General features: G+C 44.5%; 1 protein-coding gene across 7 annotated transcripts in view; it reads right to left on the bottom strand.

The window, feature by feature from the left end:
* The window catches only part of CDK5RAP2 (CDK5 regulatory subunit associated protein 2), a 133,317-nt gene that overhangs the window by 89,624 nt on the left and 22,417 nt on the right, over positions 1–21,276 (bottom strand). For all 7 annotated transcript variants that reach the window (XM_053374094.1, XM_053374091.1, XM_053374098.1 and 4 more), the window contains exons 9-14: positions 19,913–19,966; positions 17,055–17,174; positions 14,477–14,560; positions 10,612–10,830; positions 4,015–4,185; positions 1,026–1,178 (exon numbers count right to left, since the gene is read on the bottom strand). In XM_053374094.1, coding sequence (XP_053230069.1) covers positions 1,026–1,178; positions 4,015–4,185; positions 10,612–10,830; positions 14,477–14,560; positions 17,055–17,174; positions 19,913–19,966 — 801 coding nt within the window. The remainder of the gene's footprint in view (positions 1–1,025; positions 1,179–4,014; positions 4,186–10,611; positions 10,831–14,476; positions 14,561–17,054; positions 17,175–19,912; positions 19,967–21,276) is intronic.

The raw sequence follows: 21,276 nt of genomic DNA, 5'->3' as shown, positions 1-21,276 counted from the left end.
CCAAAGAAATGACGATGGCCTTTGACCTCATCAGCTGAAAAGGACTCTTCACACAGTTCAGTAAGATAGGATGCCATCCAAGCTTCACAAGATGATCATGTCCTTCCACAAGAACATGTGTAGCACTGTCCAATATGACTTCTCATCTTCAGACGCCTTCCCTACAAACAGTGGTGCTGACCACATGCTTGAGGTGGCAGACAATTCTGTCTACCAGGGTTCCACCATAACCAACAGCCTCCTCACTGACAGTGAGCTAGACAAGAGTATTGACATGGAAGCTACAGCAATGGCTCATCCCTCCAAAATGGTATGGGAGAATGTGATGCTAATGACCAAGGTGAAGATCTACCAGGCTTGCATGTTGAGCACACTGCTTTGTGGGCAAATTGCAACTGCTAGAAGTGATGCCTCAGTGCCTTCCAGATGTGCATCAGAAAGACATGACAGAGTCTCAAACAAAGATGTGCTCTCCCAAGCCCACATTCAGAGCATGTTCACACTCCTGTCTCAGCAGCTTAGATATGTCCATAGAATGGAAGATGGCAGGATCCCAAAGGATGTGTTCTATAAGGAGCTGGTTTCAGTCAGGGTCTGTCTGTGAATTTGGGCACCAGGCCCGTTACAAAAATGTCTGCAAACGAGACATGAAAATTGGCAACATCAACCCTGCCATGTGGAAATTCCTTACAGGCAACTGCAGTGACTAGACTGAAGTCAGGTCATGCATCCATAGCAGTGACCAGATGAAGAATGACCACTGGGAGGATCACAAAGAGAAAAAAATGCCATGGTGCAACTTCAGTAAAACAACATTATTCCTTCATTTGTCCCAGCTGCAACAAAACAAATCTCTCCCATATCAGTCTCTGCAGCCACAGCAGATGCTGTAACCTTCCAACAGTTTGACTTCACAACAATAGAAAAATACAAGATTAAAATCAGTTAAAACCATTTACAACCCCAACCAGTAATCTCCAGTAGCCTTTTCTTTTTTAAAAATTTTTTTAAAGTGGCAAACCTACCTCTAAATCTGGGATCATCTGGATCATTGGCTGCTGTGACTGGGCAGCACACTTCTCCTTTTCTAAATCTTCATTCTGCTTCTGAAGATCCTCTTTATCTTTTAAAAGAGTCTGAAACTCCATGGCCTTTTCTTTAATCACTCCATCAAGTTTCTAAGGAAAACAAAATAGATACATGTCACAACGATGATGATGAAGAAGAAGAATTCCATCCAGCACTCAAGCAAGGTGTCAGGGTGGCTTACAAAGAATTAAATACAACAACATAAGAACAACATGATAAAAGCAGCAAATCCAAAGCAGCGAAAACTATCAGCATAGATAAAATGGATTAAACATTTCTAAAGCCTAGAAAACAAAACAAAACAAAATCTGTCTGATGCCAAAACGGCCATCAAAGTAGGTACCAGGTAGACATCTTTGGAAGATGGTAACATTCCAAATCTGGAGCACCACCACTTTGAAAGTGCTTTTTCAGAAGCCATCTGCCACACTTCAGATGGTGGGAGTTCCCAAACCAGGGTTTTCTCAAAACAGTGCCCACCAAATGCTATTTGACACTAACTCTCACTAGCCCCAGCCTACAATTGTCTACAATGATAGGCAGAATCTCTCCAGGGTTTCAGACATGAGACTCTCAACCCTCTCTAGAGATTTTGGAGCTGGAATTTAGGGCCTTCTGCTTGCAATTTCTATGCTTTACCCACTAAATTAAGGCTAGCAGGTTTTTGGCCAAAACGCACCAGAGCAATTTTGCCACCTCTCAGATGGGTGCCATTGCTGGCCACACTCCTCACCCACTTCTTGCTTTTACATACTTCTAAGAAGCCCAAACTTGCCGATCAGAAGGTTGGTGGTTCGAATCCCCATGACGGGGTGAGCTCCCGTTGCTCAGTCCCTGCTCCTGCCAACCTAGCAGTTCAAAAGCATGTCAAAGTGCAAGTGGATAAATAGGTACCACTCTAGCGGGAAGGTAAACGGAGTTTCTGTGCGCTGCTCTGGTTCGCCAGAAGCGGCTTAGTCATGCTGGCTGCATGATCCGAAAGCTGTACGCCGGCTCCCTCGGCCAATAAAGCGAGATGAGCGCCGCAACCCCAGAGTCGGTCACGACTGGACCTAATGGTCAAGGGTCCCTTTACCTTTAAGAAGCCCAAAACGAACATTTCAAGTCAAATCAGATACTGGCCAACATGCGCGAGTCTACACTTTTTTTTTTTTAGATCTGACTCCACCTAGTTCCTAGCCATTCCTAGATATAGAGCAGGGCCAATTTATATTTCCTTTTCTTCAATCTGTCTCCCATGTAGCAGCGGTGGACTGTGAACTTTACAGTCAGGCCTCTAGCACTGCACACATGCACAAACGTTTGTGTGAGGGCTCTTCCAAGCTGCCCTAGTCATCCGCCTGAATCAAAGAGAATGAAGGAGGTGGTGGTGCATTTATTTGACCTTCAACAGAACCAGGGGCAACACCCCAACTAGCTAGGCCAGTGGTTTTAAACCAGTGTGCCATGGCACCCTGGGGTGCCATGGGCAACACTGCCCATGATGGTTGGGGTGCCATGGGCAACACTGTCCTCTGTCCCTCTTTCCTTCCCTCCCTTCTCTGATGCCCTCTCACGTCTCTGCCTCCCAAAGGCTTGGACGGCTGTTTATTGTAGCAACCCTGACAACAAGCTCTGGAGGCAAATGGTACCTCTGGGGCTGGCCAGAGGATGCTGGTTGCCAGGAGCTGAGGTGACCTCGGAGTAAGCAAGCAAGTGGGTGAGGGAGGCCAGCCAGCCAGTCCACCAGCCCTTGCTGTTGGGAATGGACAGACAAGTAGGAGGCCAGGCAGGCAGGCAGGCGCTGTACTGGCCTTTTTCCCTGCTTGGGAGCTGAGTGGCTGGCACCGAAGGGGAGCCTTTCCACCATGTGGGCCCAGCAGCATCTGCTGCTGCTACTGCTGCCTCCAAAGTAAGATGGTGGTCTCATATTAACCTTCGGCCAGTCTCCATCAGGCTGTTAAGGTTGGGGACATCATGTTCCCAGATCCATGTGGAGCTGTGTGAGGAGATGCCTCTCTTTGGGGTGAGGAGTATCTCAGAAGCCAGGGTTGACTACAGTGGCTGCCCAGAGAACTCCCAAGGAGAGGGGAGAGGAGAGGAGGCTGAGGGAACACTCCACAAGGGAGGGTGTTCAAAAAGGGTTCAGGGGCTGCCAACTCTGCAGGCAAGGGATAACATAACTGGGCTCCTGAGCCCCACAAGGGTGCTGCAGAAAGAATGTAGTTGGTCAAGGGAGCCATAGACTCAAAAAGGTTGAAAACCCCTGAGCCTGGCAAACAGCTTGCCATAGTTTTTAGCACCTCTGCAGCCGATGAATGCAGCTATTGTCAAACCGGCATCTTTCAAAGCTGCCCAGAGTCACCTGGCAACAACTTCATAGCGAGCTCACGCACCTACTTTTCTTGGGGGAAAGTACTGACTATGACCCTTCCTTTCCAACACATTTTAAGCACCTTTAATGCAATTACACAAATATAGTTTGCGTAGTGGTTGGAAGGACCAGACAATTGCAGTACTCCATCCAACTGTGAAAACAGAAGTACAGAAGTTTAGCAGAGAAGATAGCAGATTTATGGGAATTTTCTTAAGCCACCTCAGAGCACATGAAAATGTGACTGTGAGCACCAGCACCTCTCCTGTATTTTGTCCCCATCCGAAAGAAACCCATTGTGACTATCCAGATGCCGCTTGACTACAACACCCATAATCTCTTGACAACTGGCCATACTGGCTGGGGCTGATAGGAGCTGAGGTCTAACAGCATCTCGAGAACAACCCATTCTCCACTATTGCAACATGAGACTTTGTGAAACATGCCACAACTCTCAACAAAAGTAGTGAACTAAAACAGCATATATGGTAAAAAGAACAGGGAGCAAAAGTAAACATTTTAAACACCCTTGTATAAAATCCTGCACTTCAGTTTTGCTCCAATATTCCTACCTGGAGTAACTCATCCTTCTGAGCAATGCTGGCTGTGAGGTGTGTGATGACTAATTCCTGGCTCTGCAATTTCTGATTGCCTTCACTCAAAAGAACACTGTAATGAAGCTCAAGGGCCTTTTCTTTGTCAGCCATTTCATCGTGAAACTTCTCTAGCTGGTTTCTAAGGTCCTAACCAAGAAAGAGAACATGGGGGAGAGAAGACATAAGTGAATCAAGTAAAGAAAAGAAAAGGGGGGGGGGGAACCTGTGAGGTGAAACAAAGATGAAATAAATCCTTTTAAGTAACAGCTCAAGTTAGGGTTAACTTTTTACTGTTTTACATTCCTAGACATTCTAAAAAAATTTTTTCATTCATTTATCCCATTTATACTCTACTTTTGCTCCAAGCTCAAGGTGTGGTGTGCATGGTTCTCCCCCTCGCATATTATCTTCACAAAAATGCTGTAAGGTACACTTGGCTTCCAGAGACTGACTAGCCCAGGGTCACCCAGTGAGCTTCAAGAATAAGTGGAGATTCGAATCCTGGTCTCCCAGGTCCTAGACTGATATTGTAACCAATACACCACACTTACTCTGAAGCTTTTAAACAATGTTAGTTCTACTCACAGTGGACCCACTAAAATTAATGCTCGTTACTAACCTAGGTCCATTTATTTTATTGGGTCTACTCTGAGTAGAAATTAGCCCCTTGTATTTTAGAAGACATCAAAACAAGAAGCATTAAACATAATTTATAATTTTTAAAAATAAACTATTTCCCCAATCTGAATTCACACCTATTATTTTCCACTGCAGAAAAACATAAGAATCAGAACCAAACACCTGTATGCTCCAGAATTGTTCTCAGTAAGCAACCAAATAGCAGGACATGAATGCAAGAGCAGCACAAATGGAGACTGATGTTCATTGGGACTAATAGGGCAAAAGGCAGGGAGGTCAACAGTAGATGAAGATGGATCAACTGACTTGTGAAGTTAAAGCTAATAATAAATGCAGTTAATTAATTCTGGGTTTGTTCCCACCCCCAACTGATATTTACAAAGGGCAACACTGAAAAGCAAGAAGCTGACAGTCACTGCAGTTCCTGGACCAGTTGTAATAAGGAGGAATGGCTGAAGGCAGAGGGTGGTTGGTTGGGCAGTGCATCATTCAGTCCGAACTGACAAACCTTCAATGAGCATCATTCCACTGCTTGTGATCCACAGCAACTGACATGAGATCATATTTAGCCATGACAATTAGTAGCCATTACACTGTTCACGTACAACCCTTATCTATCAAGAAGATTGCCCAGGCGCTTGGCTTCATGCCATTGGAGGCATTCACCACGGCGGGCATTTTTAATGAATTCTGGTGTTATAGTTTTATCTGAACACAAGACCACACAGGAACACGAATATGCCTCAAGATCTTTCATAGAAGAAAAAGTGGGATATACATGGAACAAAGGGAAAGTGCTGATAGTTCAGTGATAGACAATCTGCTTTGCAAGCAGAACGCACCAGGTTCAGTACCCAGCATCTCCAGGAACAGTGGGAGAGACTTCCTGCCTGAAATCCTGGAGATCAGTTGCCAGTGAGTGTAGAGAATTCTGAACTAGATGGACCAACAATCTGACTTGGCATAATGCAGCTTTCTAAATAAAGAAAACTAACTGATCCCAATTATACAGCCCGGGTTTTTTGGTTAAACAAGTTGAGTGATTTTGGAGTCCCTTCTACTAATGAAACACTATGTTATCTTAACTGAAATGTATTTTCTTTTCAGGGACCAGGTTCCAATGGAACGACCCAAACTTACAAAGAAAGTGAGTGGTCTCTATGTCCCAACAAACAGAATGAGCCAATTCTCCATGAGAGATGCTTTCTGCCAAATACCTCCTGACCACCACAACCCATTTTTCCAGGGAGTGCTCTGTGATGAATAATGACTGAATTTAGAAAATGAATGGGAAAGCCATTCTTAAAAGAATTCAGACTGAAGGTCAGAGAAGTGTCCTCCCCATTGGTCAAATAGAAAAAAGGTGGAAAAGAATGAATAATTAAAATATTAAGCTCCCAACCCTTTCAGTTTAAGATTGAGGACAGGGGTGGTGGGACAACCATCACATAATAGATCCAACACAATGACTTATTGTCTATTCCCAACCATCTGATCAAAGATGACGGACAGTTACTGGTAGATGCACCTTATTAAACCAGCTGTTATTTGGTAGATGCACATTATTAATCAGCTGCTGGAAAATGTGTTGCAGACTCAATGGCTTGGAAGAATTCCTGAATTTGGGGATTTGCTTAAAGAAAGACTAAAGCTCTGCTGCGTGTACCCCAAAGGTCCACTTGTGCTTCCTGCTAAATTCTTTTACTACTTTGTCAGAGGAGCTTTGTGTCATCCGCAAGGCTCCATTTTCTTCCATCGTCTCTGGCGATTTCCTAACATCTGTGAAATCCACCCAAAGCCCCAAAATGTTAACTGCTTCAGAGTAAAACAAAAAGCAAAAAGCACACTAAAATCTGCAATCCACTCCACAGATACAGCATAGTAGAGTCTCAGCACTGAGTCAAGTACACAGAATACAACTGGGTAGAGCTAATTAACTGGCCTTTATACTGAAAATATTTTTGTACTTTACTGGATGTCTGAAACAAGTTTTTTGGTGCGTAAGTAGCCATATGCTCAGGATCATTCTAGTTCCTACAGATAAGATTAATCCGCCTTCAAACCCGGCCCAAGGAGAGAAAATGGAAATTACTGTGACATAGCAATTATATATTGTTGGGTTTGGAAAGGAAAAAATTAGGTTAAAACCCACCACGAGGCTCACTGTGTAGCCTATTAGTGTCATGACTCCAAAATCCAGCCACTGTCAAGACTCTGAATCAGAGTCAAGCACAAGACTTCCCCCAAAGAACACACACACACTCACACAGCATAAATTTAAAAGCTCTAAAATCGTAACAGATTAGGCTCATAACTAACACATTTCAGCTTCATTCCCCTTGGCTTTATCCTTTGCTTCTTTGGCCTGTGGTCTTCCATGGACTGCTGCAGCCTCCATTTTTAGTTCCTGAGACTTGCTACAGGCTGCTTTGCTTCCCTTACACCATGGGCTGTATTTTAGCTCAAGGGCCAAAGTTTTTTTCGGGCAACCTTCCAGGGATCACATGGCAGAGGTAGGTGGGGCCAGAGGCAAATGTGGGTGGAACAAAAAAATGTACATTTTGTGCTTTTATACACCATTTTCAATCCATACACCCCTGTCTATCCCCCATCTAGACAAGCAAAAGGCACTATCAGTATTCAAGGGCCTGGAGGGCCATATTTGACCCTGGTTCCTGAGGTTCCTCACTCCTGCCTTGTATCAAAGCTTCAGGAGTCACCACCGGTCAAGGTCCATACCTCAACAGTGCCCACTGTCAACCCCTGGCAGTGGCAGGCTTTGGGCTCTCAAATTTCAGTGGTGCCCTGTGCAAGCTAAAATTTGGCGCAGTCCCCATCTCTCATGCTCTGCTCTATAGCATTGTTTTGACATCTCCTACAGCATGGCGTCCAGTGCAACCACACTAGTTGCACTACCCTAAAACTGCCTCTGCCCTGGAGCCCTCCCCCCCTCCCCCTCACTATCACTCCTTGCTCACCTGCCCCCTTGAAGTACATGTGGCACAAGGAGGAGGAGAAGCAGCTGGCTTGGGCCTATAAGAAGGATGGGAGCAGGCAATTGCACAGCCAGCTCCCCACTGATTCCCCATGGATATGCAACAGTGTGGCTTTTCTACCCAACTATGTGTAAGGACCACTGACTCTACAATGATTCTATTTTAGAGATCATTTAATTTCCCAGCCAGCAGCTCAGATTTCCCTTCTATATTCAGAATTTGATGTAAAGGAGCAAAAAAAAAACCTGGCACGGTTCATTTTGTTAAAGTTTTATGGGCTGGCAACACAGCACAGCAACCATTTTGCCTAACGTTAATAGAACAGGGGCGGCTGAGCTCGTTCACAGAGATTTTGCATCACAGCCCTCAAATGGGTTCCAAATTGTCAAATGAGGAAAATATTGCCGTGTGCTCTTTACTCCTGCCTGCCTGTTCAATGGGCAAACATTTTCACATCCAGGCTTCCGGTGAAATGCATTCAACTCACAGCAGTGGCTCTGGTGTTTGATATAGCAGGCCGCATTAAAAGATGATCAGGCTTCAATTTTTGAGGATGCTGCAGATCATTTAGCAAGGACTTTGGTCCTCTGAGCAAACATCTGTGGGAAGAGCTAAGAGGTCATAAAGTGGCACAATGATGAATTCAGTCTTGTGGAAATCCTGAGAGATAACTCCTTAATCCTCTCATTCCAGGCTTTTTGTCATCCTTGGGAAAAGCAGAAGGGACAGTCACATGAAATTGCTTTATATAGACCAGACCATAGGTAGGGAAACTAAGGCCTGGGGGCTGGATCCGGCGCAATCGCCTTCTAAATTCGGCCTGTGGACGGTCCAAGAATCAGCATGTTTTTACACGAGCAGAATGTGTCCTTTTATTTAAAATGCATCTCTGGGTTATTTGTGGGGCCTGCCTGGTGTTTTTACATGAGCAGAATGTGTCCTTTTATTTAAAATGCATCTCTGGGTTATTTGTGGGTCATAAGAATTCGTTCATTTTTTCCCTTCAAAATATAGTCCGGCCCCCCACAAGGTCTGAGGGACAGTGGACTGGCCCCCTGCTGAAAAAGTTTGCTGACCCCTGGATCACACCATTGCTCCATCTAGTCCTGTATAGTCTGCTCTGACAGGCAGCAGTTCTATAAGATCTCAGGTGTAAGTCCTCCTCAAGTGCTTTTGCCTGGCCAAAATATGTCCTTGAAATGTGACAACGCACCTTGCTTACTTGGATGGATAGAGGTGTAGGTGGATAGATCGAGGTGTGTATAAAGCTCTGGCTTGTGCATGCCTGGAATGTAACCTTCCGTACAAAGGTAAAGAGTCACATCTGTTGATCTGCCCACTTTTGAATCTAGCCATGCCTAGCACTGGAATGCACCCCGCCAAAGGATGCCTTTGAGAGAATGTGGCCCTCGAGCTGAAGGTCACCCACCCCTGTACTAAACCATGGTCTACTGTGACATGCAAATACAGCCAGCATGTCCACACCACAAATGTACATCAGTTGAATACAAGTTTTGAAAAATCCTAGGAACTTTAGCTCAAGCCAAGGTAGGTACAAATAATTCTGCTGGGCAAATCTGCACCCAGCCCTTACACACAATAACAAATCCAGCCTAAAATCCTAGAGAGCAGCTGCCAGTCAGTGCATACAGTACTGAGTTAGATGGGCCAGTGGTATGATTCAGTACAAGGCAACTACCTATGCTCCTAAGGCAGCAGTGAACATGCCAGCACTGGTGAGGAACTGAAGCAAAAATTAGCACACTAACTAGATGTCGTGTCAGTACACAGGCCAATACCAGCTGCAATAGTCTATTCCTCCAAAAAAAAAAAAAAAAGGCAGAGTTGGAAGCCCTATGTTCATATTCTTACTATCTTTTTTCCACACACCAAAACCATAATGATTTTCAAAGGGTAGCTCAAAGTTTTTTCACATTTAAGAGAACCATTTTTTGAATAAAGAATAACACATTCAAACCACTATAGTTTGGTGCCTGCTATGATGGCAAAACAGATATGCAGACTATGGTAAATGCAGACACTGAAAATTATCTTCAGACTATTATAAACGTTCCATCGTTGCCAACTCCTGGTCTTAATGATAGAGGCTGTCTCAATGGTGTCTCAGAGGTTCACCCCGTAGTGGAGTGGAGAATCAGAGAACCAGCAGACAAGAGACTGCATCCGTAATTCAGTTATCATATATAAGTGGATTACGGCAGAGAGAGGGAGATGCCTTGGATCTGTGGACAGAGAGACCCCTCTGCTGGCTTTAAGTAATATTACAAGTGGCCTTGAGGGGAATGAGGGGCTAAACCAGATCTGACACCACATAAATTAGCCACTTTTGGACCAGGTCACTTATACATGTGTTCATTTTAACAAGAAAACAAGTGAGAGTACTTGAATCCCCTCGCACATCACCTCTCAAGGCTCAGTTATTCAAACTTTTCTCCTCTAGACCAACTCTGATTCAGGAAGAAAACAGGGCTGGATGAAAAATAACTGAGGAGGTAAGGAAAGTTCACTTCCACTCACATTAAAGTAATTGTTAGACCCATGTGTAGGGGGGGGCAGGGAGTGGAATGGATTGAAGCAGCCAGAACAGAAGCAGCACAAACTTCAACCTTTTGTAACAGGTTCTATTTGTGTGGGTACAATGAGTAAGCAGAAGTCTGGGAGGGGTTGCAAGAGGACTACCTTTTATCTCCAAAGTAGAGGTGGCAGTAGCCTTTTTCGAGAAAAAGAGGTGCCGGAACTCACCATGAATACCTCCCTTGTTCTCTTAGAATGGCAATGGCGCCCACCTGAGAGGTGCCAGAACTGAGTTCCAGTGAGTTCTCTCTGCTCTCAACTCATATTCATGTTTAGGAAGTTACAAATTATGCAAACTATTTTTAACTGCATTTCTTAAACACAGGGAAAATTGAATACTAACATTAATGGCTTTGTCACTTCTACTTTTCTGTAGCTGAGCCTCTTCTAGTTCCTTTACCAATGTCTCTTTCTCAAGATTCAAATCATGCAACTCTTGTTCGGTCTTCTTAACTTTCCTTTGAAGATTATGGTTCTCTAGATCTTTGGTCAGGTTTTCAGAACGCAAATCCGCCAGGAGACTTTCTTTTTCCATCAAGAGAGTCTGAGGATCTTCAACACCCTAGAAAAAAAAGCAGTGACTTCAGTTAGCACAAGTCATGCAATATAGAGGACAACTTTCTCTTTTATTTTCATGCCTTTCACAGCTCTACATCAACATAGTTTTCATGTCACATATTCAAGACAAGCACAGTTGCCCAAACTGTTTTGCGAAAGAGCCTAGCCACAAATATTCTCCAAATGAAGCTTGTAGAACAGACATTCAGGAACATATTAAGACTTCTAAAGGCAGGCTTATTATTAGCTGCTCGCCATGGGCAAGTAATTTTAGCATCAGACAAGTTTCTACTATACAACAAAAACTTGCAGGTGGGCTTTCTGTTTATGTCTAGCCTCACAACTGTGAGCTATTAGGCTAAGGAAAAGGAGAAGATGATCTGTTTAGAATTAACAAAACCTACTCTCTTCCAGCTTCTTTAGTTCTATGGAGGAAACTGTGGATGGCACACTCTTAAGCCACTCAACACAGTCACACCAAACTGGTTGACGTGTTGAGGCTGTACTACTTCAGACAGGGTTCACATAGCTGAACACTGCTCCATAAATAAAAAAATGCTGCACATAGAAAACTGAGTGGTATTCAATGCTACTTGTACTCAGAGTAGACCAACTGAATGACATCACTAACAATAGGTTCACTAATTCAAATGGACATACTTTGAGTATAACTGAGTTGCATACAGCCCTATATATGTCAAGGGAGGAGAATTCCAGGGCTGCCTTTCCTCAAATGTGCTAGCTTTCTGCATGCAGGGAATATTTTTATGGGTAGGCATTCTATCATACGAGCCCACCACCCCTCATCTGCATTCTGAAGTGGTACACCCCACACAGATTGGCTACCACAGAGTAATATACAAGCCATGGATTCTTCCTAAAAACATTATTCTTACAATCCACAAAAGCACAGTTAGATGTCTACCTAGGGAGGTTACCAAGACCCACTGCCAAGGGACCCAACTGGGTCCCTGCTGGGGTAATCCAGGAAATGATTCTGCCCTGGTCTGTCAAAAGAAAGCACATTAGCCCGCAGTGAGGGATAGGCAAAAAACCAGTCAGAGCTTCTAGCAAAAGTGACTTAACAGATCTATTAACTAATCTTACCAATTCCAAAGGCCCATCAGCAATAAATAGCCCATCGGCAAAAAATAAAAGCCCATCAGCAATAAATAGATTTCATGGGGGACTTCAACTTCCCCGATATCTGTTGGGACTCAAACTCTGCCAAGTCTGTAAGGTGTGACAAATGCCTCCATGGCCTCACTAACCATTCCATTTCCCAGAAAGTGGAAGAACTAGCAAGGGGGTCATCTATTTTGGACCTGGTCCTCACCAATAGGGAGTAACTGATTGATGAAGTGGAAGTGCTCAGAAACTTGGGAGGAAGTGATCATGTTCTCCTGGGTTTCAGGAGCGTAGTCGGATACACACTCTGGACTTTAAGAAGGCCAGTTTCAAAAAGCTGAAGGAGCTACTGAGTGTGATCCCATGGTTAGAAATACTCAAAGAGAAGGGAGTCCAAGAAGGATGGGAGTTTCTTAAAGGAGAAATAATGAAGGGCCAAATGCAAGAAAGTAAAGTGGGAGGCATCTAAGGAAACCAGTGTGACTGCATAAGGGGCTTACAGATGAGCTGAGAGTTAAGAAGGGGATGTGTAAGAAATAGAAGAAAGGGTAAATAACAAAGAAGGAGTATACAGTAGTAGCCAACAGTTGCAGGGGGAACATCAGGCTGGCTACAGCTCAAAATGAGCTCAGGGTTGCAAGAGAGGTTAGAAATAATAAAAAAAGGTTTCATCGGCTATGTCCGAAGTAAGAGGAAGAACAAGCAAGTGGTAGGTCCTCTGCATAGGGAAGATGGAGAAATGCTATTGAGTGAAAGAGAGAAGGCAGAACTATTCAACACCTACTTTGCCTCTGTCTTCACTCAAAAGGAAAGTGATGCGCAACCTGATGATAACAGAATAGATGACGAAAGGAGGGAACGCAAAATAGGAAAAGAGGTAGTAAGGGAACACCTAGCTACTTTAAATGAATTCAAATCTCCAGGGCCTGATGAGCTGCATCCAAGGGAACTAAAGGAGCTTGCAGGTGTAATTTCAGATCCTTTGCCTATTATCTCTGAGAATTCTTGCAGAATAGGTCAGGTCCCTAAAGACTGGATGTGGGCAAATATTGTTCCCATCTTCAAAAAGAGGGGAAAGGAAACACAGACAATGGCTAACCAGTGAGCTTGACATCAATACCAGGGAAAGTCCTAGAACAGATAATTCAACAGTTGGTCTGTGAGCATTTAGAAAGGATGCTGTGATTGCATGGGTTTCTCAGAAATAAGTTATTATTTTGATAGAATAACAAACTTGGTGGATCAGGGAAATGCTGTGGATACAGTGTATCTTGATTTCAGTAAGGCTTTTGACAAAGTCCCCCATGATATTCTCACAAGGAAGCTAGTAAAATGTGGGTTGGACGAGGTAACTGTTAGGTATATTTGTAGCTGGTTGACTGAACCCAGAGTACTCATTAATAGTTCGTCATCCTGGAAAAGAGTGACAGAGGTTCTGCAGGGTTCTGTCCTGGGCCCATTGTTGTTTAACATCTTGATGAATGAGTTGGATGAAGGAATTGAGGGGATGCTCATCAAATTTGCAGATGACACCAAACTGGAAGGGGTAGCTAATGCCACAGAAGACAGAATCAGAATTCAGAATGACTGTAACAGATTGGAGAACTGGGTGCAAGCTAGAAAAATGAATCTCAATAAAGACAAATGTAAGTTTCAACACTTAGGCAGGAAGAACCAGACGCACCAATATAGGATGTGGGACACCTGGCTTACCAGCAGTACATGTGAAAAGGATCTGGGAGTCTTGGTGAAACACAAGCTTACATGAGTCAACAGTGTGATGCAGCAGCAAAAAAAGCTAATGCTATTCTAGGTTGCATCCACAGAAGTATAATGTCCAGATCAAGGGAAGTAATAGTATCACTCTATTCTGCCTTGGTCAGACCACAACTCGAGCACTGTGTCCTATTCTGGGCACCACAATTTAAGAAGGATGTTGACAAGTTGGAACATGTGCAGAGGAGGGCAACGAAGATGATCAAAGGTATGGAAACTAAGTCTTATAAGGAGTGCTTGAAAGAGCTGAGTATGTTTAGCCTGGAAAAGAGGAGACTAGGAGGAGATATGATTTTTGTTGTTGTTGTTCACTCATTTAGTCATGTCCAACTCTTCATGACCCCCTGGACCAGAGATATGATAGCCATCTTCAAATATCTTAAGGGCTGTCACATGGAAAAGGGAGCAAGTTTGTTTTTTCCTGCTCTGCAGGGTAGGACTCAAGGCAATGGCTTCAAGTTACAAGAAAGGAGATTCTGACTAAACATTCGAAAAAACTTTCTGACAGTAAGAACTAATTGGCAGTGGAACAGACTCCTACAAGAGGTGGTGGACTCCCCTTCCTTGGAAGTTTTTTAACAGAGGTTGGATAGCCATATGTAATGGATGCTTTAACTGAGATTTCTACATTGCAGGGGGTTGGACCAGAGGACTCTTGGGTCCCTTCTCTGATTCTATTCTCTGATTCTGCCTGGAAATACAGGGTGGAGGAACAGAAGTAACCATAATAATCCTTATTGTCTCACCTTGAATTTCCGCATCTGAATTTTCTGGGTGGCTTCAGCCAATGATGTGTTTAAATCTTCAATTTCAGAGCAAAGTTTTTCATTCTGAACAAGAGAACACAGAAAGGGGTGAAATCTCATGGATGTGAAAGACACACAAGAGCCAAGAGACGGCAAGAACAAAAGCACCACCACAACCATATGAAAAAAGAATGTCAGCATTTCCCAGGAATGTTCTTTTTTCTGCAGAGAGAGAGGACGGGGCAATGAGGAGTCTCTCCCACCCACTTCCAGAGGCTGGGCTGGTACCAACCTTTGCTCTGCCCTCCCCATACACACTTGCACACCACTCTCTGTTATCCATCCATGCAAGCAAAAGGCATGATCAGAGCTTAAGGACACATTCCAGCCCAGCAAATACACCCGAGGTGCAAAGCAGAGATAGTAAGGGGCAATGTCTGGGAGATTCCTGAGAGTCAGAAAGAAAGGCTTGGAGGGCCTCATTTAACCTCCAGGCCAAGGTTTCCCATCCCTGGCCTATAACCAACAAATGGAGGAGTCAAAGCCTTTGCCTAAGAAAGAAGAAACAATCTGGAAAGAAAAAAGTCAACCCTGGGTTCAAACTAACACTAGGGAACCCAACCATCATTTGACTACTGTAGGAGATTGTGGGAGCACAGTGCAGGGTTCTTGGCTCAGGGATTCGCACCCAAGCCAGACAGATGAGAGTAGGATATTTCCAAAAAGAGCCAAATTGTCTTCTCCATCCCACTTTGCTTCCAGGCACTCAGATCAACTCTGAAGGCTCAACTGCCTCAAGTTCTTAAATGACACTTGCCCACTCATAGCCGCTTTCCAGTTTCACCTCGGAAACCTCAAGACTGCCATTTCTCATGAGATCTGGGAACATGCTTCTGCTGCCTGGAAGTGAGACTGGCACACCTTGGATTTCATAATTTGTGCCAGGTGGGGCAGAGCCTCCACTGCAACAGGGATGGGGAAACCTGATCCTGTCCCATTACCATGCCTCTTTTTGATGCTTTCCCCCTGCTTGGCTCTGCAGTTGTGCCCACAGAAGCACAGCTCAAAACACATGACACCCTGGATGGTTGAGGATGCCCTCAATCTACAGCAGGGGTCGGCAACCTAAAGCCCATGGGCCACAAGCAGCCCACAGGGGTTGTTTAACCGGCCCATGAGCTGCCCCCGAACTGAGCCGCCCGCTCGGCAAGGAAATCGCGTCTGCGCAGACACAGACGCCGGAAATCATGCCTGCGCAAATGCAGACGCCAAAAATCGCAGGCACGCGCACTCACAATCCTGCCCATGGAGGGATCTCTGCTAGAGTGAACCGGCCCAGGCGAGGTTAACCTTGCCGACCCTTGATGTACAGGAATGAGTGGAGTGTTCCCAGTATTTGCCAATATTACTCTCTCATTCAGGGGAGGAAGACCAAAATCCAACAGCTATAAGAATACAACTTCCCCGTGCAGAATACTATATTAGCTTCCACCTTAAACCCAAGCATATATCAGCAATGATGGCTAAGTAGAACCTCCATCTTCAGAAGCAGCAAACAACTAAATACCAGCAGCTTCAGTACAACCATGGTAATGGGCTATTCCTTTTGCATCTTACTTTTGGACTTCTTGGAGGCATCTGTGAGATACTACACTAGAAACTCTGATCCAGCAGAGTTTTTCTATCTCTAGATCATGGGTGGGGGCCAACCATGGGCTCCAGACCTCTCTATCTGGCCCTCAAATCTCTCACTGGGTCAAACTTCACAAACCCTGCTTTGCACACAAAGTATTTTTACCTGGACTAAATGTGTTTTTGACCTCCAATTAGGGCTGGCTGATTATCAGCTTTTCAACATCGTAATGTATCACCAGCCAAACATCGTGATATACTGATAAATCGGAATGTTGAAAAGCAGAGGGAGGAACAAGTTGTATCAGGCCCGGGCCTTGGCGGGAGCAACGAGTTTCACATTGGCGCCTTGCGAGGCCGGGGCCAGTGAAGCTTGTTTCTCTGTGCACATGGGCACCTGGTGCTCCGAGGGCGAAAATGAGCTGCATCAGCTCTGGCACCTCGCAGCTTGTTCCTCCCTCAGTTTGAGGACCCGAGCGTGATGGAGCCTTCACCCAGCAGTATATCGCAGGTGAAGGCACCACCATTCCTGAGTCAGGAGCAGCCGCAGTTTCACCCATGATATACCGCTGGGTGAAGGCAACATCACACTCTGGCCCTGAAACTGGTCCTGGGCGATGTATTGATACATTGATATTGCCACTTGTTTTCCTGGATGGGGGCTAGGGGGGGTGAGGTGGAAAATAGCCTACTTGTTAAAGGAAAAATATAGATCCATTGTTTCATCTGCTTTTGCCCCTGGCCTGCTCAGCAGTGGCATATTGCTCTCAGAAGGTTGCCCAGAAGGTAATGTGGCTCTCGGACTGAAAAATGTTCCCCTCTCTTGCTCTAAATAGGTATTCTTAACCCTCAAGACTTCCTAGAATGTCCACCCTGCCCTTCCCTCAATCTGTTACTATCAAGCATGGCTTGAATATATTTCTATCAGAATAACATAATCATGTACCTCCTTTTCTTTCACTTTTACAGCAAGGACTAATCCCTGGATAGTTTTGTCTCGTTTCAAAGCATTTATCTTTTCGACAGAAAGCTCCATCTCTCGTTCATGAAGTTCCTTCTGGAGTGACTGAGGATTAAAAGTAAATGCATAGTTATCCTTTTTCAAGACACACATTTTCTATATTAAGAATACTTTCACAGGCATCAAGCAAGAGCACAGCTCCTCACTCAGGGCAACTGCAATTTGGACCACATAAGCTTTGCCACAAGCCTTTTACTGTTGAAACAGGAAATCTCTACCTGGACTGGGCCACTTCACGCTATGGCAGGCAGGGTAGGGGGGTTCTGTAGCTGAATGTTCCTCCACTCAGAAATCTCTGTATACAGAAAACTAATGTGTAAGGGAGCTGGCAAGGTTAGAACCCTCGCTAAGAAGCTTGTTTTCTAAATGCATAGAATTTTAGATACACAGCAGCATTCTCTCATGTGAGTTCCCACCTCCTGCCTGAAGTGGCACAATGTAGATGCAGGTTGGCCACCATAAGAACTAGGCCTGAAGCTTTCCTGGCAAAGGTGCCCTATCCTGCATATATGCTGCTTACCCAATATTTTGTCAAGCACAAAAGGAGCAATCCTTAACATTTATAATGTGGTTAAAGCAACTCTTGCCTATTCTCCTACCTTTTAAGGCTGAAATACAACACAGCCAAAGTGGGATTTCACAGAACTGTCCAGGGCAGAAAGTGGGGGGGTGGGCAGTACGATTGCTGTGCCATCCTGGAGCTGACACTGCAACTGGGCCCAGTGCCACTGCATGACAACAGTGAGACTGGCTTGGGATCCAACAGATTCTGAATCGGCTCAGTCCCACAACGCCTCCAGAATGCTCCACTGCATTCCACAATGTTGTGGCATGTTTGCTGGAGGGAAGATAAGCATCTCACTGATGGAGTGATGAGAGGCCAGATTAGCTGTGAGAACTGAACAGATGGTTAGTGGTGCAAGAGAGATAAAAGGTGGAGGCTTTTTACATGGCAAGACCCCAGGTCTCTGGAGATGGCTTGGGTGGCTTTAGAAAGGTGAGTGAGAGGTCTATCAATGTCTACTAGCCAAAAAAGCTAAACAGAAGCTCTGTTTTCAAAGGCAGTACACCAGGCAACCACCCTGCTTGTGGGCTTCCCAGCCACTGTGGGAGACAGGACGCTGAACTAAACAGACTCTTCATCCAAGCTCTTTTCACACAGCACATTAAGTGTGAAATATGCTGCCACAGGATGTAGCACCGGCCAACAATTCAGATGGCTTGAAAAGAGAGTAAGAAACTGATAGAGGGACAATAAAGCTATTGGGCTACTAGTCATGGCGGTTGCATGATAGCTCCAGGATCAGAGGCAATGTGCCTCTGTATACCAGCTGCTGGAGAACCACAGTACAGGAGGGGGAGGGCCAGGGTGTCCCCAAAGGTATCTGGTTACCTACTGTGTTTATGATGAATATTAAGCAGGCACTTTCACTGTAGAGTTTTTCGCACCTCCTAAAAACTTGCTTCTTTAAGCAAGCCTACTCAGACGTGCATGTCTGACATGCATGTAACTTGACTTTACAATGTATGCTGTAAAAGGGACGCGGGTAGCACTGTGATCACAAGGTCGGCAGTTCAAATCCCTGCGACAGGGTGAGCTCCTGTTGCTCAGTCCCTGCTCCTGCCCACCTAGCAGTTCGAAAGCATGTCAAAGCGCAAGCTGATAAATAGGTACCGCTCCGGCGGGAAGGTAAATGGCGTTTCCGTGCGCTGCTCTGGTTTGCCAGAAGCAGCTTAGTCATGCTGGCCACATGACCCGGAAAGCTGTCTGTGGACAAACGCCAGCTCCCTCGGCCTATAGAGCAAGATGAGCATGCAACGCCAGAGTTGTCCACGACTGGACCTAACAGTCAAGGGTACCTTTGCCTTTACCTTTAAAAACTTGCTTCTTTAAGCAAGCCTACTCAGACGTGCATGTCTGACATGTAACTTGACTTTACAATGTATGCTGCTAAAACTGATTATTTTATTTTGAAGACTATCACATTGAAAGCAGGTGTTAAAAGAAGGTTACCGGTAGCTTTTAATTTATATTAAACAACTTAAGAGGTTTTGATGATTAAGTGCTATATAATAAATCCTGATATAAAAATTAAAACAATACTTATTTCTACTATTTATTTTCTGTTGTTCTGCAAGCCTCCAAGGTGGCTGGTGGTTAAGTGAAAACCAGTGTGTAACAGACGTAAGATTAAAAGGCAGAAGGCATGTGGAAAGGACATCAATGGAAAATATCCACTCCTCAGGCCTTCGATGCCACAGACGCAACAGGTTATTCCAAATGGTGCTCTACAGATTTGTGCTACCTAGCATCTAGGGTCCTGAGGCATGTTTTCATCTCCTAGAGGGTGGTATGTGTCCTCAACTGGACAATTTATTCTTTCTGGCTCTTCCAGGTGATGGAAGCAGAGGATTGATGAAGTCTCTGCAGGCAGCAGGGGGATAGTGGGACAGGACAGGACGGGACAGGGGACAGTGACAGAAAATGTCTGTTCTCCAAGCATTCCTGACTATGGGCCATGCTGGCTGGGGTAATTGAGAGTCCAATAAGCATCTGGAAGACTGCAAGTTCTCCATCCTGACCAATGCCTGACAAAGCTTAACAACACACACTGCACTCCTTGCAAAACCTTTTAATATTGGAAGCTCTCTCCTTGGCTAAAAACTGTTTGGAAACAACATGAGCTTCAGCTCCTACTCATGGTAGAATAAAAGGACACTTGCAAAGGTTGTACCTGCCAATACACAACAACTAGAAAGGAAAGGGAAAATTCAAGACGTACTGCGATCTTTTTTTCCAAGTCATGTTTTGCATTGTAGAATTCTGTTCTGAGCCCCTAAAGGAATAAAATAATCCAGTTTTCACTCCAGTGTCAATTATTAGCTAGGTAGACAGCTATCAGGTTCTTTTATTTCCAATAAGAAAAAGCATTATATGTGTGAAATATACATAATTAAAATATGCATCCCGGGAGACCACAAGGATTAATATTTGAAAAATCTGGCTTTTGTGCACATGCATAGCTATGCTTCTCCATTTAACTCCCTATATTTGTTAGACAGGATGTCCACATGCATACACCCAAGTGTGAGAAGGAGAAGAGGGTAAGCTGAGCAGGTGTTAAAAAATCAAGGGAGGTTGGAAATCACACTTTTTATGATGAGAGTATTTTAATCATCTTACTGTTTTAAATCATGTAAGAGGCTGTAAGATCCTGGACAGAAAAGCAGGATAAGAGTAATTAAATCAAGTCAGAAGTGCCCCCTATGCATCCATAAACCCAAACAAGGACTGAGCATGCATACTTTCCTCATGCAACTAGGGAATTATTATGACATATTTACACAACTATTTCTCTAATGGCCTTATGTGATTGTTCATACACACCCCTATTTTTTCCTTACAACTCAGGAAAGGAAGTTAGCCTGATAGGATAGTGACTGAACCAAGGTCACTTGGTGAATTTCAAGGCTGAGTGGGGATTTGAATCCAATGCTCCCAGGTCCTGTTCTAACATTCAAACCAATATACCACCTGGTTCTGTGGCAGCAGAATGAATTATGCACAAAATAGCCCTTTTCAATAAACTAAAAACTATCATCAATATTTATAAACCTCTTTTCACCATAGAAGCCAAAAAGTAGTTTATAGATCAACCAAAACAATATGGTACTTAAAATAAAAAGGGCAGGTGAAAATGTCAGTTCCATAAACAGGCATAATAAGTACAGCTTACTTAAGACACCTGCTGAAATAGGAAAGCCATTGTCAAGCACCTGAAGTTCAACAGTCAGGAGGCCTGTCTGATCTCAGCTGGGAGGGAGTGTCACAGAACTTGGCACACAATATTGAATGCATGGCTCCTGGTGGATACAAACCATACATCCAAAGATCAGAGCATCCCTCAAAGATATAAGGAATCAGAATGTCTGTGGGCCTTGGAGGTGGTGGATTTGTGTCAGCAACAAGTTTGCCTCTTGCTCAACCAATACAAAGTGCCACCTTGCTCTGCCCAATCCCCTCTCCTGCCACCCACATCGAGTTTAGAGGCAAAAGAAAACTGAGCTCCTCATTTGCATCAGAAGGGTCTACGTATGGGTTGGTTCAAAGATGACTCCTTTTGGACCCAATCTGACCCTCCAAATT

This window comes from Podarcis raffonei, chromosome Z (assembly GCF_027172205.1).
Source record: "Podarcis raffonei isolate rPodRaf1 chromosome Z, rPodRaf1.pri, whole genome shotgun sequence".
Taxonomy (NCBI): domain Eukaryota; kingdom Metazoa; phylum Chordata; class Lepidosauria; order Squamata; family Lacertidae; genus Podarcis; species Podarcis raffonei.
The sequence above is the reverse complement of the archived record's forward strand: the minus strand, read 5'-3'. Positions and strand labels throughout refer to the sequence as shown.